General features: G+C 44.1%; 1 protein-coding gene across 4 annotated transcripts in view; it reads left to right on the top strand.

Annotated features, from left to right (window-relative positions):
- samd11 (sterile alpha motif domain containing 11) overlaps positions 1-13730 on the top strand; it is a 61760-nt gene extending 48030 nt beyond the window's left edge. For 3 of the 4 annotated variants that reach the window (XM_086069302.1, XM_086069305.1, XM_086069304.1), the window contains 6 exons: positions 6264-6379; positions 7755-7833; positions 7937-8664; positions 10583-10716; positions 12450-12560; positions 12769-13730. In XM_086069302.1, the coding sequence (XP_085925428.1) occupies positions 6264-6379; positions 7755-7833; positions 7937-8664; positions 10583-10716; positions 12450-12560; positions 12769-13017 (1417 nt within the window). In that variant the 3' untranslated portion in view covers positions 13018-13730. The remainder of the gene's footprint in view (positions 1-6263; positions 6380-7754; positions 7834-7936; positions 8665-10582; positions 10717-12449; positions 12561-12768) is intronic. The other variant, XM_086069303.1, reaches the window with a different exon arrangement.
- Positions 13731-16091: the final 2361 nt, after the last annotated feature.

The raw sequence follows: 16091 nt of genomic DNA, 5'->3' as shown, positions 1-16091 counted from the left end.
GATCTGCCGGCAGTGTAAACAGAGCAGCGTAATTAGCCACAAAGGGCCAGGAATGGTTAAATAGGCCTCACCCCACACCCCAAAAAAACTCCCACCTGCCTCCTCTTTAACCTCTTCACGAGCTACATACTTTTTGGAGGGAGGATAATGGTGGGGGTTAATAGAGAAAATGGCTCAAGAGCCCTTGGCTGTAATCGTACCTTTGTTAAAATGAGAGAATGAAAGAAGAAAGGGGAACATAAAGTGTATCAATAAGTGTACAATGCCGCCACTTTTTTTTTACTCAAGAAAAGAAGTACACCTGTCCTCAAATACTGGATCCATTTTGAACATTAGGCCACTTAACAAAACGACTACAGAACCCACAATTATGATTATTTAACAATTGAACAAAACAGTTACAAGATGGGAAAACGTACGTTCGCTGGCCTGGAAATGAAGCGACACGGCGGAAAAACACTAAAATACAGTCAGTGATCCTTAACGCACATCTACTGCCGTGCTGCAACTGAAAAACTACAACTTTTTGGTTGAAGGTTCAACATACAATTTACTGAACTGTATTTATTTTTTCCTGAACCACGAAAACATGGCGCGTTTGTCAAAGAAGAAGTGGATTGCCATAAAGACAAGGAACAGGCGACAACAAAGGAAAGTGTAGATATTTTGAAAGGCTTTTGGCAATGGTGATCACTGCCAAAAGCCTCTCAAAAACATCCAGATTAGATAGATTACACAATAATTACGTTGAAAATAGCCTTTGTCCTTGACAATGGCCTTGAAAAAAAAAATGTGCTCGTAAATTTATTCCTCACATCAAAGACCAGGGAAATAGTGTTGCACAAGGATTTAGTGCCAACAAGTGTTGAGGATTTGACATTCTAATCTTCATTGGCGGCCTTTTTTAATATTGTGCATATCGGCCTATAGGGGGCAACCCCAACTTGTATGCGTTTTTTTTTTCTTACCAAAAAGTACACATTTTTAATGAATTCCCTCACTGCTATTCATCATATAAATAAATATGTTGTTATGCAGTACGAATCTCAGCAAAACTAGTGGCTGATGCGTCGCCATCGATGAATACTACACGGAGTCGGTTTTGGCTTTGTTTGTTTATTGAGCGTGGTCTTACATTTCAACCATCATGATGCTTATACCTCAAAACTTCGAGCTTTCGCATTTGTATGAATCAAAGTTAGACTTCAGATAAAGTTTTTTTTTTTTTTTTTTTTGCAGTTAATGGAATAAAAATCTCTGGCTTTGACTTCCAATCATTAGGATGAACCAAACCTTACTCTAATAATGTCTAGTAGCAGAATTAAAGCAAATCTTTGAAGCCAAGCCTAATGGAACATGGGTGTTACATTCACATACTTTTCTCCATAACGTACACGTGAGTCGTATGGACTGTGTTCAACCAGCACAAAGAAAGAACAGGAACCACATTCTAGAGCGACCCCAAAGTGGAATGAGTGCAAAGTGAAGAGAGAATTCAAATAGAGATAATTGGTGGAATGAAAAGCCGCGGCTAAGGAAGCGAGTCGAGGCGGCAAACTCCCTCCCTAACTCTCTCTATGGCTCACCTTTCCTTCGACCCCTCATCATTGATTATCTTGGGCCCATTAGGGCCCATTGTTAAAAACAAATCATTAGGGCCGCTCAATGGGCTTAGAGCCTGGCGCTCCATTTGTCTGGCCTTAAATGGCGCTAAGCTCACCGAGCATCTGCCAGGCAAATAGGGAGGGATGGAGAAAAATAAAGAGAGGAAGGAAGTAGAAAACACGGGGGCTTAAAATGGGGATGAAGAGAGGGAAGCAAGAGCAAAAAAGCAAAAAAGCGCAGAAGGCGAGAGGACGATGTGACGGGGAGAGAGAGAGAGATGAAGCAAGATAGGGAGTGAGGCGATGGAGAGAATGTGAGATAAGGGAAGGGAGGGAGGGCGGGCGAGCGAGCGAGGAGGGAGCCTCATCCATTTTAATGAGCTTCCTGTGTAAATGTGTTCCTGCGGAGAAGGAGCCGAAGGCGGCCGCGCGGCGCTCCTAATCCCCCCACGCTCCCGTCATTAAGGGCAGTCCTGTCACACACGCACGCACGCACGCACGCACGCACGCACGCACGCACGCACGCACGCACGCACGCACACACACACACACACACACACACACACACACACACACACACACACACACACACACACACACGTACGCACACACCTCGCCTAGGCTGCTTCAGGACAGGAACGCTGTCGCCACTCTGACAGGTCGTCACACACGAGTGAATTTCCCAGAAGCCCTTGGCCTTACTGGCGGCACAGCGAGACGCACACACACCTACGCGCACACAAACGCACACACAGGCCGACCATGGCGCTTTGCGTTCTTATGAGTCCACCTTGCAACTGTGCAATAAGAATGCATCGAAAGGCCAAAGCGCAAGCACACCAAGGCACGCCACTCGCCCGTCCAAATTGCGTTCTAAAAAAAGAGGGAGAGAAAGAATGGAGGAAGGGAGTAGAGGGGAGTGTCAGACGCACTCCTTTCCCGCCTTCTCTCCCTCGCTCTCCGTGATTAGGCCTAATTATGGTGGCGCAGACGCCTGGCAGCCCCAGTCATGCAGCTTTAATTGACCGTTATTCATCTGTGGCCTAACGCTAGGCAACGGTGGGCGGCGCAAAGAGACGGAAGAAAGAAAAGGGAACATCTGAGAAGCGGCGGTTGAGGCAGTTTGGCGTGCGGGGGGAGCCGAGCGCGGGTAGGGGGTTGATGGCGGTTTTTGCGTGAGCCGCGGCGTGGCCTCGTGGAGCTGCGCGTCGCGAGGCTAATTGCTTGCCCTGAGGGATTAAACCAGGTGATTACACACTGGGCGGTGTAATTACATAAGAAGCGGCTAGTGGGGCCCCCAGCTCGCGGCCCCGGGGTCACGCGCCACAGCCCTCACCCAAGATTAATTGGAGCTGCCACAGGAGTGCAAGGCGCCGCCGGAGAGAGCGGTTATACGATTAGCATTAACATTTCAGCGGCAAAGGCGATCGATGAATGCTTTTCAACCCCTCCCCTCCCCTATACACGCACACACGCACACACGCACGCACATGTTGGGTCTACAATTCTAGTGGGGACATCTCATTGACATAATGCATTTCCTAGCCCCGTACCCTAACCTTAAACATCACAACTGATTGCCTAATCCTAACCTTAACCCCAACCAATTCAAACCTAAACTCTAAAATCAAGTCTTGACCCTCAAAAAGAGGTCTGGACTAATGTGTCCTTGTGGGGACATTTTGGTGGTTCCCACAATGATAGTAAAAAACAGAAAATGGTCCCCATGATGTGATATAAACCCGCCCCCACACACACATGCAAGCCAATAGCTCACAATTATCACATCCCCTTGTCCCTGCATGCGAGTGTTCCCTCCAAGCTGTTCCGCTCCCTCGCCGCTAAGCCAAGCGAGAGACAAGCAGGCGCTAGCTAATTTGAACACGGTTACAAAACAATATTTGCGGTTGCACGCGTCCCGTCGCTGGTTTCCACTTTGTTTTCCGCAGCTCCATTCCCATGTGTGCCTGTGTGTGGCGACGGGCTCACACGCGGCTGAGTGGCGTGCGGACAAAAAGGCAGCAGAAACCAAGGTTGCTAGCTGTAGACAGTTTAAATGTAGCTGCCAAATTAGCTGAATAGTCGACGGCTAATTTAATATTCATGTTTTTCAGTTTTGTTTTTTCTCTCAAAACTGCCTGGCCTCCTGCAGTTACTGCTACTCTCATGCCTGCCTGTGACGCACAGGCGCAGTCGTAATAATCTGGGTCATCCGTGATGTAAAGGGACACGCTGAGTCATGTGTGTTCGTCATGGCTAGGGTGACCAGATGTTCAAAATTCAAAACCGGACACTACAATTTCGCTGAAAATCAAATATACGATAAATTCTCACCAGGAACTATTTAGACCAAATTGTGTTATTACTTAAGCTAATGCTAAACGCTGTCTTGGTTAACAGCTCAACAGCGCTAAACAAGACAATGCACTCGCCATTATACAACCTTTTTTTTTTCTTGGTCCCAGCAGTTATTGGAAGCTGGAAGCTATGTCGTTTACCTCATGCCGGTCCCGCATTGTAACATTGGAAATATGGTGCCAAAAATTGGGTCTGACCCGCGACTGTGGCATTAGGCTGGTATTTCCAATGATTGTTAATGACAGAAGCAGGAAGAAAACACGCTAGCGATTGGATGAGAATGAGAATGTGAATGTTAAAGTTAATAGAAGGATGTCTGGAAGCTAGCCTACTAGCCTACTAGCCTAGCGCACAGAGGTTACGCTGTGTGTTTGCTGTAACATTGACAATGTCATGTTTGGTTCCGCTAACATATAGCGTCTACTATGAATTCTAGAGGGATTAGTCAGTGAACTCCCGTTTATCAACAACAGAAACGCAGCTACTGTATGGCAGGTCGCTCTGTTCGGCGCTCTCTTGCACTCACAAACAGACTGATGCATTCAAGAACACGGAAACAGGAATGAATACTCCAGAGTAACAGAACTTGACACAACCCCCTCAACAGCAACACATAATAAAGCACACAGTGCTAAAAAACTGTCCATCATAGTCTTTAAGTCTTACTTTATTGTCTTTATATTTAATTTTCACATACTTAAAACCAGGGGTGTCAATCATACGGCCCGCGGGCCAGAACCGGACCGTCGGAGGCTTCAATCTGGCCCGTGAGGGCAGAAGACAAACGGCAGTTTTCACTAAAATTAACTGTTGTTGCTAATTTTGTCAACCACTTAAATGACATTGTGAATTTGACTGTTTTGATTTGATACAAAAAAAAGAAAAATACATTTAGATTACTGCAATGAAATGATAATAAATGGGAATATTTTCAGAATGTAATATTTGCACAAACAACCCCCAGTAAATATTCAGTTTTATTTATAGCTTGTTGGATCACAGAAATCCTGGTAAGGCCCTCTTTAGATCAAATTTGGGTTTAAGTGTCTCCTAAATTGATATGAGTTTGACACACCTGCTTTAAGCAATCCAAGATGTAAGCTAATGATGATTGTATAAGCAGAGCTGCTTGTTGGTACAATATGCTGTGATTTACATATAGACGCCTTCTTAAAATATGCGCCTAAGTCATTTTTCAGGAAGCAAATAATTGAACCATATGCATCATGAGGAGAAAAAATGACTTAGGCAATAATTTGAAGAGGATGATGATATGATTTGATTATTGAACAAATTGTGACTACTATCGGTGACTAGTCGACTAGCAAAATAGTGGTTTGTGGCAGCCCAAGATGAAAGCCCCCAATGGAAACGGGCGTAAATTAATTTTTGCCACCGGGCAGGTGGCGAACGTCCTCCTCCTCCTCCTCATCATCTTCCTCAAGCTCCAAGACACATTTTGACACAGTCAAGGGGTCAAGAGGTCATTATTCTGTCAGCTTAAAAAAAATCTCCTAACAATGAGGATGTACAAATAACTGGGAAAATAAATGAGGGAGAGCGTAACTTGACGAAATGGAGTGATGAAGAGGGGAAGGGAAGTGCGGGTGAAAAGAAGGGCACAAACAACACCCATTTTTCAGAGAGGACATAGAGAACAAAAAGAGATGGTTTGGTTTAAAAAAAAAAGAAGAAGAGAGACACTGAGTGGGAAAAAGGTGAGAGGCGCCTTTCCCCCCTTGACGAGGACAAAGGAGGAGGGAGATAATGGAGAGGTCTATTCAAAAGTTGAGGTTGCAGGACGCGCCATCTTTTTAGCAGCATCAATGCTGGCTTGGAAAGCGGGTGGGAGGGAATGGGGGCATCAAAAAGGGAGGGGAAGGGGGGTGACGGGGCGAATAGAGGCGGGATGAGTGTTAATTAGAAGGTCCTTCAGCCGTGGCCCCGGTCAAGATGCAGGGGCCGCCCCAGCTGTCAGAGCATGACACGCTGGCATTGTGCATTCAGCTCTCATTATGTGTGTGCGCGAGTGTGCGCGCGCGCGTGCGTGCGTGCGTGCGTGTGTGTGTGTGTGAGGCGGCAGTGGAGGGTACAGCAATGGCCAGCGGTGCTTGCTGCAGCCTGACAAGACTGATGAGGCGCTGGGGCGACGTCGGGGCCTCTGGAACACGGCTGATAAAAATACACCGTACACGTCGATGTGGCGGCACGAGAAAGATGCAAAAACAATAACATGGTTGTCAGAATCAACGCAGGGCGCTTTAAATTCAAATATATTTTCTTTCGTATTTGTGTCCACAGGGAACTATCCCAACCTCCGCCCCTCCTATCACCCCCAACGGCCCCTCACATCGCGCTCGGACCTCACTTGCGGGCTCCTTTCCTGGGATTGCCCTCAGCTCTGTGCCAGGCCCCTGGTGAGTCATCGTTTGACACGTTCACACCTTTTTCAGCATACTAATATGCACAGGTCACCATGCCGGTCAACTTGAGCACAGTAAACAATGTTTTTAAAATTCTTAACAATCATACACGTGTCAAATTAGGTTAACCACAAATAAATAAATAAATAAAGCTCCCTTGAGGTTTGTCAAGAGAGGATGAAAGTCACCTTGTATAAAGACATGCGGGCTACATTATGTACATGACCTTCTTCGTCTTGTCCACTCAGTCGGCCATTTTGTAGGTGTGTAAAAACAAATGAAAGAAAAAGCTAAACATTCCTGTCAATCTTTTAGATGCTTACTAAATTGAAGTCTTATAAAATATTGCCGGTGTCGGTCGGAATCCTCGTATCTCCAAAACCACTTCCCAGGAATCCAAAACAACAATAACACATTTGTCGAACCAATAACACTGCATTGTGAAATAGAGCAATCCGTTTTCAACACTTTAGATTGATCAATAATTAGGTTTAAAAAAAATACATTAAAAAAACATGGGGATGGAAATCTGGGCTTCCCTCCTAGAGCTGCTGCCCCCGCGACTCGATCTCAGATAAGCGGCAGGATGGGGATGGAAATTTACAAAATGTGGACACATTGCCAGCAATACGAGGAGATTATTTTTTTGAAGTTTAGGAAGTGCTTGAATCAAAAGCCTGTGCTTGTAAATATGAAGAGCCAATTAATAGCTTTGTTGTTAGAAAATAAGAGGAATGACAACCGGAATAAAATTGAATCTGCAAATTATTGACAGCTTTTATTAAAGTTTTGAGTAGGGATTTTCGATACCACTTTTTTTTAGTCTCTTACCACAAGTACAACTCTTGAGTAGTCACCGATACCAACACCAAATAAAGATACCTCGAGTACTTCTGATTCCTAAAATTTCCCCCAAAATCAATGACAGAACATTTTAAAGTAAGACCTTTATGTCCCAATAGATTTTTCCTTAAAACTGCATAAAATGAATGGCAATTTTCTATTATCTTTTTTTCATTTGTTCATAAAAAATACTTATTTTGTATAGAAAGCACAATCAAATGAATTGTACAAATGAAATTAATCAAATGACCAGAAATCGTTCCCACTCAAAATATGTGATTGCACAGTTTAAAGGGCATCTGTTAGACTGCTTTTAGTTCCTGATCATAAAACGGCCACAAGAGGGCGTCCGATACTGGTATCAGTTTGTGTCGATAGTACCGATACCTTGAAATAAGCTCGGGTATCGGCAATCAGTATACATCATGAAAGTTTGTAATTCACCACAGCTACTTGATGTTGGAAAATGTGAACCCTGTAATGTTTTATCTATTTATTATTATTTACATTTTTTTTATTGCACCAGGCTATGGTTTCCTGCAACCGGCTCAAGCTGAAATCTTTGTGCGACAGCAGGAAATGCTGAGGAAGCAGAATCTAGCCAGGTGTGTGAGTCTAGAATTTTTCCCGAGTTGCCATTCGTATGGACATGTCTCCCGCCAACGTGCATTGTACAATGTTGACGTCTGATTTGTTTGTCGGCATCAGACTTGAGATGTCAGCTGAGCTGCTGAGACAGAAGGAGTTGGAGAGCCTCCACCAGCGACAGCAACTGCTGAGCTCCGACCCGCTGGTCGCGCTCCCCGCCGGCCTGCCCCCGGACCACCCGGCCCTGCGGAGCCTCCAAGACATCCCCGAGGGCCACCCGCTCCGAGAGGAACTGGCCCGTTGCTCCAACGCCATGCTGGTGCTTCGACACGGTGCGACGGCGCCCCTCCTCTGCGCCAACCAGCAGCAGCAGCCCAAGACCTCGTCCACCCACCAGGCGCAGAGCTCCACGATCGGCTCGGACGCCGATTCCAGGAAGGCCCTCCGCCGGGGCCCTCCGTCCGAGCTCCGCGCCGGCCATCGCAAAAGAAGAAGAGAGGACAGAGGAAGCGAAGGGGACGACGAGGACATGAAGGACTCGGACAGCGAAACGGAAACGTGCGACGAGAGGCGGGAGCGCGCCGGTGCCAAGTCGAGGAGTAAACACAAGGACAGGAGTAGCCGAGAAAGAGACGGCGCCAAGGAGGGTCGAGATGGCTCGGGCCGGCTCACCGCGCCTTGCAGCTCGGCTGGCAGCGACTCGCCCGGTCGCCACCTGTTCACCGCAGCGCTGGGGAAGTCGGATGTCAAGCTCCAGCTTCCACCTGGATTTGTGCCACCTCTGCCCGCTCTTCAAGGACAGTCGTTGCCCTTCGGATTCCCCTACATCAACCCTTACTTTCACATGGGTGAGCGGCTCACACGCACACACACACACTAGAGGCTAAAAGGCAACATGTGAAAGCCATTAGCGTCACTTTGTGCGCGTATCTGGCTCCCCGTTTGGGGGCCTGCCTTTGACCCTGACACATAGCGCCTTCGTTCACATATGGACAAAAGTGTTGAGACACTTTCCGACTGATTGACTCTTTGGGACTTCCTGGCAACGGTTTAGGAACTTGGTGCAGGTCTCTTGCTTTCTATTGTATTACAAGACATTCTGCATTTGACGGTCACATTACGGCATACGGAATTACGGAATTCGTTTGGTTTGGAAAAAAATGCCCATCAAACACTCACTGTACTTGCAGACAAATCATTTGAATAGCATAGTGTTAAATTGAAGGACATTTTTGCAATGGTAGAATCAATACAATGGTACCTCGATTACCCACTAGCGAGTGTTTTGTTTTTTAGCAACATTTTCAGATTGGAATTAGATGTTAGCAGCAGACTTTCAAAAAAATATTTGAAGTTTTCTGTCAAACTGAACATGAAACTTTGTATGTAAAACAACCACATAACATTTTCTTCGGAAAGTCTGTTAGCTTAATGCTAACACGCAATGCAAAGCGCCATAAACGGGCTACTGAATAGCATTGATGTTGCGGTGTGACACAGCAGTAGAATTTCGCTACTGCCAACTGTGGCCAAAAAAGGAAACTACTACCCTTCTTCACGTACACAATGTGCACATGACGTCACATCCGCAGACAGAGGGTGGGAAATTCGAACCCAAATCCAGCCTGAAAACTATTGGCCAGAGGCTTGCAGAAGTGCCCATTGTGAACAGCTAAGGTGTTAATCTACTAATTAGAAGATGTTTATGTCATAAATGGTCAAATAAAAAGATATTTTTGGGCAAATTGTTACATAGAGCAACTTTAAGCGATGGATGTCTGAAGACGACTAATGTTACCAGGGTACAACCAAGACTAATGCATTTTCCAATATTTGGTAGGATAGCATTTTTATAAGCAATTAATTGGACGGTGAATTTAAAAACTATATAATGAATAAAATAACATATTTTTGGGTCCCCCAAACCTTGCAACAATATGATTTGAATTACAGTACAGGCAGAACATTTGACTACTTCACAATACTTTATGCAAATGTGAATGTTAGTGATGGCAAAATGAAGCCTTATGAACCACTTGCAATAATTTTTTACTCCTCTAGATGGGGCTATTGGTTAAGTGTAAATGTGTCCATTTCCATTGCATTATTCTTTATCTTTAAACCAAGAGCCCCATCTAGAGGATGAAAAAATATTGTGTTTCATGAGGCTTCATTTTCCCATCACTAGTAAATGTAACTGGTCTGAACATATAAAGCAGTATTTGTTTAACTTTGCAACAGAGAGGAGAATCTGCCATTAAAAGAAACAATCTTTGTCTTGTGTTTTAATGTTTAATATTATTCAATTGACCGACTGATTAAACCTAAATGTAGCGTACACAGTCACTTTGTTTCAAAAATGCTTCATGTATGTATGTCTTTGATTTAAATCTGGTTTGATTTAAATTGTATGCAATTTTTTAATTAAATGATGCTTTCATTAAGGCCAATACTGTAGAGCGCTGTTTTTCCGAATAATAATTTTTACAAATCTTAGAAAAAGATTGTTAGTGTTATGCAGGCCGGAATGAATGAATGGCTTTTCCATTCATTTCAATGGGGACAGACGATTTGTCGTAAGAATGTTTTGAGTTACTAAATTGAACTCGTAAGTCAAGATGTGTCATCTTGCGGCTATTTTGTTGTATGAATCTGTAACTATTGTCAAGAAATTCAAAAAGGTCCTCAGCCTCTTGTGTTTTAATTGATTTGTCCTTTATTTATTTATTTGTATTTATTTTCCCGCCCCACTACTGCTGCTCTCAGGCTCTGTGGGAGGTCTTTTCATGGATGGGGAGGACTCGGCTCCAGCCAACCCCGTGGAGGACTTAAGCAAGTGGAGTGTGGAGGACGTGTGTGGCTTCATAAGCAGCCTGGCCGGATGTGCTGAATACGCTCAGGTGAGCCGGTCGGGACAACAAGACGAGAGGAGAGAGAGAGAGAGAGAAAGGAGGACAAATGGAGGCCAGGGGCAGGCTGACCAATAAGTGCACAAGTGTGCAGTCATCACTCGAGCGGCTCCTTATGCTCTGTAGGAGTGACAATGAGTCAGGTTGTTTGAGAGGCGTGCACTTGAGGTGTGTGTGCTGGCGTGTCTGCGTGCGTATGTGTGTCTGTGTGTGTGTGCGCTGCCGTGTGTCTATAGCATGTGTGTGTGTTAAAAAAAAATATAATATATATATATATAAGTGTAGACCTCTTAATGATGCGTTGTGTGTTTTTGCTCCCCAATTCATGGTCACAGAAAATAATAAATAAATAAAATACATGATTTATTCTATATTACATTATTTGTTCGCCACTCAACTTCACAACAAGCATAGTGACATAGTCTTTAAAAATCTAAATATCAAATGAATAGAAATACACGTTACAACCACATCGCTTTGAACGTGGTGCCCGTTGTTAAAAAAAAAAGAGAAGAAAAAGCTCTACTTAAGCGTAAGCTGTATCAAGTATTTTTTGTTACTATTCTTTCTAAATCACACTTGCACTGGTGTAAATTGGGTAATAACGACAAACAAACATTGTAGGTCAAAGGTCAGCATTATAGCACATGAGCAAATCATAGTGGTCGAAGAGAAAAGCTAGCGGGAGAAACGACGACAAGATGATTTACCCCAAGGTAATTTCATCAAATGTGTTACTTAACTAATTTGCTCCCAAAAACGTATAAATACGTTCTATTTTAAATATTACCATGCTCCCAAAGACATATGTATACGTTTTTTAAATGCTAGAGCAAACAGAAGGCTTTGATGAAGCCTCTGAACTGAAGCGAATGCTTGAAGCAATGGTAGTTATTACAAAAACGGCCAGCAGGTGGCAGCAGAGTATAAGAGATCAACCATCAAAAAGCTCTTTTTCCCACTGTTTTAAACAAATTTGTGAATAATGATGAAACATAGCTATATTTTAATGCTAATTGCTGCAAAACGGAAACAGATAGAATTTTTTTTCCCTTTTGGTAGGTTTCATGTTTTTATAGCAATGCAACACAATATTCTGCGAAGGGGGTTGCTTCAGTGAAACTGGCTGGTTGTGAATGAGTTAAGAATTGTGTATCAAACTGGCAGCCATTTGTATTGATCAGTCCCCAATTAGTAGATCTCGGTTTCAAAAAGTTTGGTGACCCCTGACTTTGAATGTCCACTAGCTTAATGCTAATACACAATGCAAAATGTGCGAGGCAACAACGCTAAAGAATAGCATCGGTGTAGGGGTGTTGTTATAATGTTTGAAGCAACAAATACTTGAACATAAACAGTGCAACAACAACTGTAGACGAAAATATGACAATACTTACAGATATTGAATGAAAATGATTAATATTACTGCAGTTGCGTTACTTCTTTGTTTGTGTGTATGATTGTATTATACTGCCCCCGGTGGTGAAGGCGCACACACACTAGAACGGATGAATGTCATTTCCATTCAATTCAATGGGGAACGATAATTTGAGATATGACTTTAATATACGTGTAAAATATCTCCTGGAGGACAGTAATAATGAATAGCAAGCATCATAAACAAAAACAAAAAAAGTATGAGGACTGGACGTGTGATGTTAGCCATGTGCAAGCGCGTGTGTGTCGTGCGCATGCGTGCGTGTAAGCGGCTGTGTCTCCGGCAGGTTTTCCGGGAGCAGGTCATTGATGGGGAGACTTTAGCTCTGCTCACTGAGGAGCACCTGCTTGGCATCATGGCACTAAAGTTGGGTCCTGCCCTCAGGATCCGCTCGCAGGTACACACACTGCAGCCGCGCTCGCGTCCGCGTGTGCCAGACCGTAGACCCGACAAAGTCAGCCAGCGTAGCGTAGATTCCCTGCCCTGAGAACAACAAGCTTCTCTCTCTCTCTCTCTCTTTGTCTCTGTGTTGAAATCAAAGTGTAACCATCATGTCTGCGCCATCCACTCTTTGCTGAGTCTTGTTTCTGCTCTGGTGGGCTCAGGTGGCGCGACGCATCGGCAGGCTTTTCTACATGACCGGATTCCCGCTGGCGTTCCCGTTCCCGCCGTCGGCCGCCCTGCGCCCCTCGGAGCGGGACGGGGAGCCCCCGGGTGCGCCCGCCGACGCCCTCTCCTTGCTCCAGAGGCCCGCCTCCACCGGCGGAAGCTCTTCACCTTACGGCGGGCCCACCCCGGGCTGCTCCTCACCCAAGCCGGAGAAGGCCAACGGCTCCGCGGCGGTGGGAAGATAAGGACTCCCTCCAACTTCCGGGCCTTAAAGCAGAAATTGACGGGACAGGAAAACAAGTGAAGGACGACGCAGACTATATCCGGCAGACCAATCAGCCGGCGAGTTCCTGGCCGGCGGCCGTGTCTGAGCGGAATCCAAAGAAAGTGGCTGGGGAGACGCACGTGGCGCAAAAAAAGAGACAGCTGGTCACAGACAGCATGCCAAAAAGAGGCCACAAACGCCACATTCTTGCGAGGCAGACAGGCCAACGCCAGCGCAAAGCCGGCCGTCCTTCCTTCTTTCCTTCCTTCCTTCCTTCCTCGACTGGAGTTTTTTTCACCTTTGTTTCTGTACTTCTCCACTGCAAGCCCTGCACAATCCAGGAATAAGACTCTTCTCCTTCCGCCTCGTCCCCGTCTCCGAGGCTTGGAGCGGCGGCGCCACCCTATAACGATCTCCGTCTTATCACAGCAACTATGCATTCCACTGTCCCGATACCAAAGATGACCGGATGAGTGGAATTGAAACCATGTTTCTGCTTCTGTTTGCATGAAGGCTGTCGGACCGAGAGAAAGAGAAGATGGGGAATCATGCGAGTGCCTCAACATGAAGCACTCGATGGTATTAGGACCACACTGACAAGAAAAACTCGTCTTTGGTTTACAAAAAATAGCTCCCAATTTTACAGAAGTTAACTTTTCATATTGCGAGGTCGGGAGGGGGGACATGTAAAAAGTAGGAAAAAGTAGTCCAGGGTGTCAGTCAGATCCCTGTGACCTTGAGTATGCTAAAAATATTTCATATTATGAGGAATAAATAATCATATTATTACAAAGGTCAAAAGTTGCAGGCATCATTTTACGACCAGCAAAGTTTGATTTTATAAGAAGACAAGTCAAAATTTTGTGAGGAAAAAGTCCAACTATAACAAGAAAAACTATGGAAAAAAAATACATGGTTTTGAAATATTATGAGACTAAAGCGGGTTATTTTTACGTCAAAGAAGTCAACTGTTATGCTAAATTGAAATAAATAAGAAAAAAGACAGTCAAACAAAATTCTGAGAAAACCCCCCTAAAAAAATTACACGGGAGAAAATGCCAAAAATTTAAATACATATACAGCACCTCCTTTTCAACAATTATTTAATATTTCCTTCTGCAAAGGTCTATGTCTCTTCATTTGTTCATTATTAAAAAACTATTTTTTTTCAGTGTGGCCCTAATGGTGACGTGTGTTGCTGGAAACAATAGCTCACATCTTTGTACACTTGTGTTGACTACTGTGGGAGGGTTTGAAATAATAATGATGATGAGAAGAAGAAGAATGACGAATCATGCAAAATTGTACAGTCATGCTTGAGATGAAAATATCCCGAAGGTTGCATACGTGGTACTTGCAATTTTTTGCTAAATGTAGATGCACGGAAAAAAAAAAGTTTCTTTACTAAAAAAAAAACAATAATAATAATAATGTGACTCGCTGGACTTTTGTGGTACTTTTGTTTATATATTTTTCTCTCCTTTTTTGTTGGACTTTTTTTTTTAAACTAATATTAAAAAGCGCTCCAATCCTGAATGCTACTTCAGCATATAAACGAGGACAAAGTATTTATAGGACTTAGTAAATAAAGCAAATTATATGTATTATAATTAACCCCTGAGACGGATTCCAAAGATACTTTGACTTTTTCTTTTGGTTGCAGGGAAAAAGAAAGGCACAGAGCTCTTAATGCATTTTTTTTTTTTTATCTACGCAAGCAATTGAGTCAAATGGTCCCTTTAAAGGTTTTGTCTTCATCCTATTTTTCTATTCACCGCACGGGTGAAATAAATCATAAAGAAATTACACCTTTTGTCTCTTGTGGTGTTTGCCTTTGTCGCTGTTGATGTCATTTGCTTCTCTGCGGCTTTTTGGGTGTCTCAACAGTGAGTCTCAAGGCAGAGGGGTTCAAGTTTGGGGTTCAAACGAGCCTTGAGCTCTTCAAGATAGGGTTACAATAAAGTAGGGCTTGTGTTTCCCAACTTTTATTTACATTCGAAAAATGTCACAGCACGAACACCAAATAACAAAAATGTAAAAAAAAGAAAAAAAAAAGAATATACAGTATGGTTCCTGTAATAATATAATAATGGCCTGTTATTTTGTTTGAAGAACACCAGGTTCATTGTGCATTCTGCCATCTAGTGGAAGAGCATGGCATTATTCTGCCTGTCATTATAGGACGCTGGCATAGACAGCACAGACAAAGAGTCAAAAAAATATTAAGAAATACCTAAATGCCAACTAATTCAGTGAAAATGGGTAATAACTGTGGTTGGGAATCAATACTCAACCCTTGTTAGGGTTTCAAATTATGGTTTTAAAAAAGGGGTTTCTATGTCAAAATGTTTTGGGCTAGGGTTTCAATCACGATTCAGGTTTCTAGAACTTTAAGATAGGGTAAGGTTAAAAAATTAGGGTTTCCAACATAGGTTAGGATTTCAAGTTTAGGGTTTCATGTGTGGACTGTTTTCAAACAAGGGATTGGGTTTCAAGATGACGTTTTCAAGTTTGGGTTTAGGTTTCATAGTAGGTTTAGAAATTCTAATTGGGGGTTTAAGACCAATTTTAAAGGTGGGTTGTAAATCAAGACAAACTATTGGCAGGATTTCCCAATATAAGTGAGTGCTAAACATGGGTGTTGTGTTCACGCCACGACGAGGACAACCCTATTTTGCAGGCTTGGTGTTTGGACGGGGAAAGGCGTGCAGGCAGGAAGACAGCGGTCCGAGCGAGAACTTGGCAGAGAAACACAGCAGCCTGTGTTGCCGCTCTCCCACCTGGGCCCGGCTTCCTGGCACGGCATCAGACGCCAGGCCGGCACGCCTCCGCTGCCTCGGGCCTCCACACCCGCCTCCTGCACAGCATGACCCCTCCCCTCCCCCAAACCCCCCCTACACACTGGCCTGAGGGAGCCTGGAGGTTTGCAACATGGACCTGCAAGTGCACTACCGATATGGATTTGCATACTTAATAAAGCCAAGCGGACATCAATTGGTAGGCAGGGTTGGGGGTTATACTACCATTATATATATATATATTAAAAAAAAGGCA

Source organism: Leptonotus elevatus, chromosome 2, assembly GCF_054856555.1.
Source record: "Leptonotus elevatus isolate MCC_2025b chromosome 2, RoL_Lele_1.0, whole genome shotgun sequence".
In the NCBI taxonomy this organism is placed as follows: Eukaryota; Metazoa; Chordata; class Actinopteri; order Syngnathiformes; family Syngnathidae; genus Leptonotus; species Leptonotus elevatus.
Note: the sequence above shows the minus strand (reverse complement) of the source record. Positions and strands in the feature narration are given on the sequence as shown.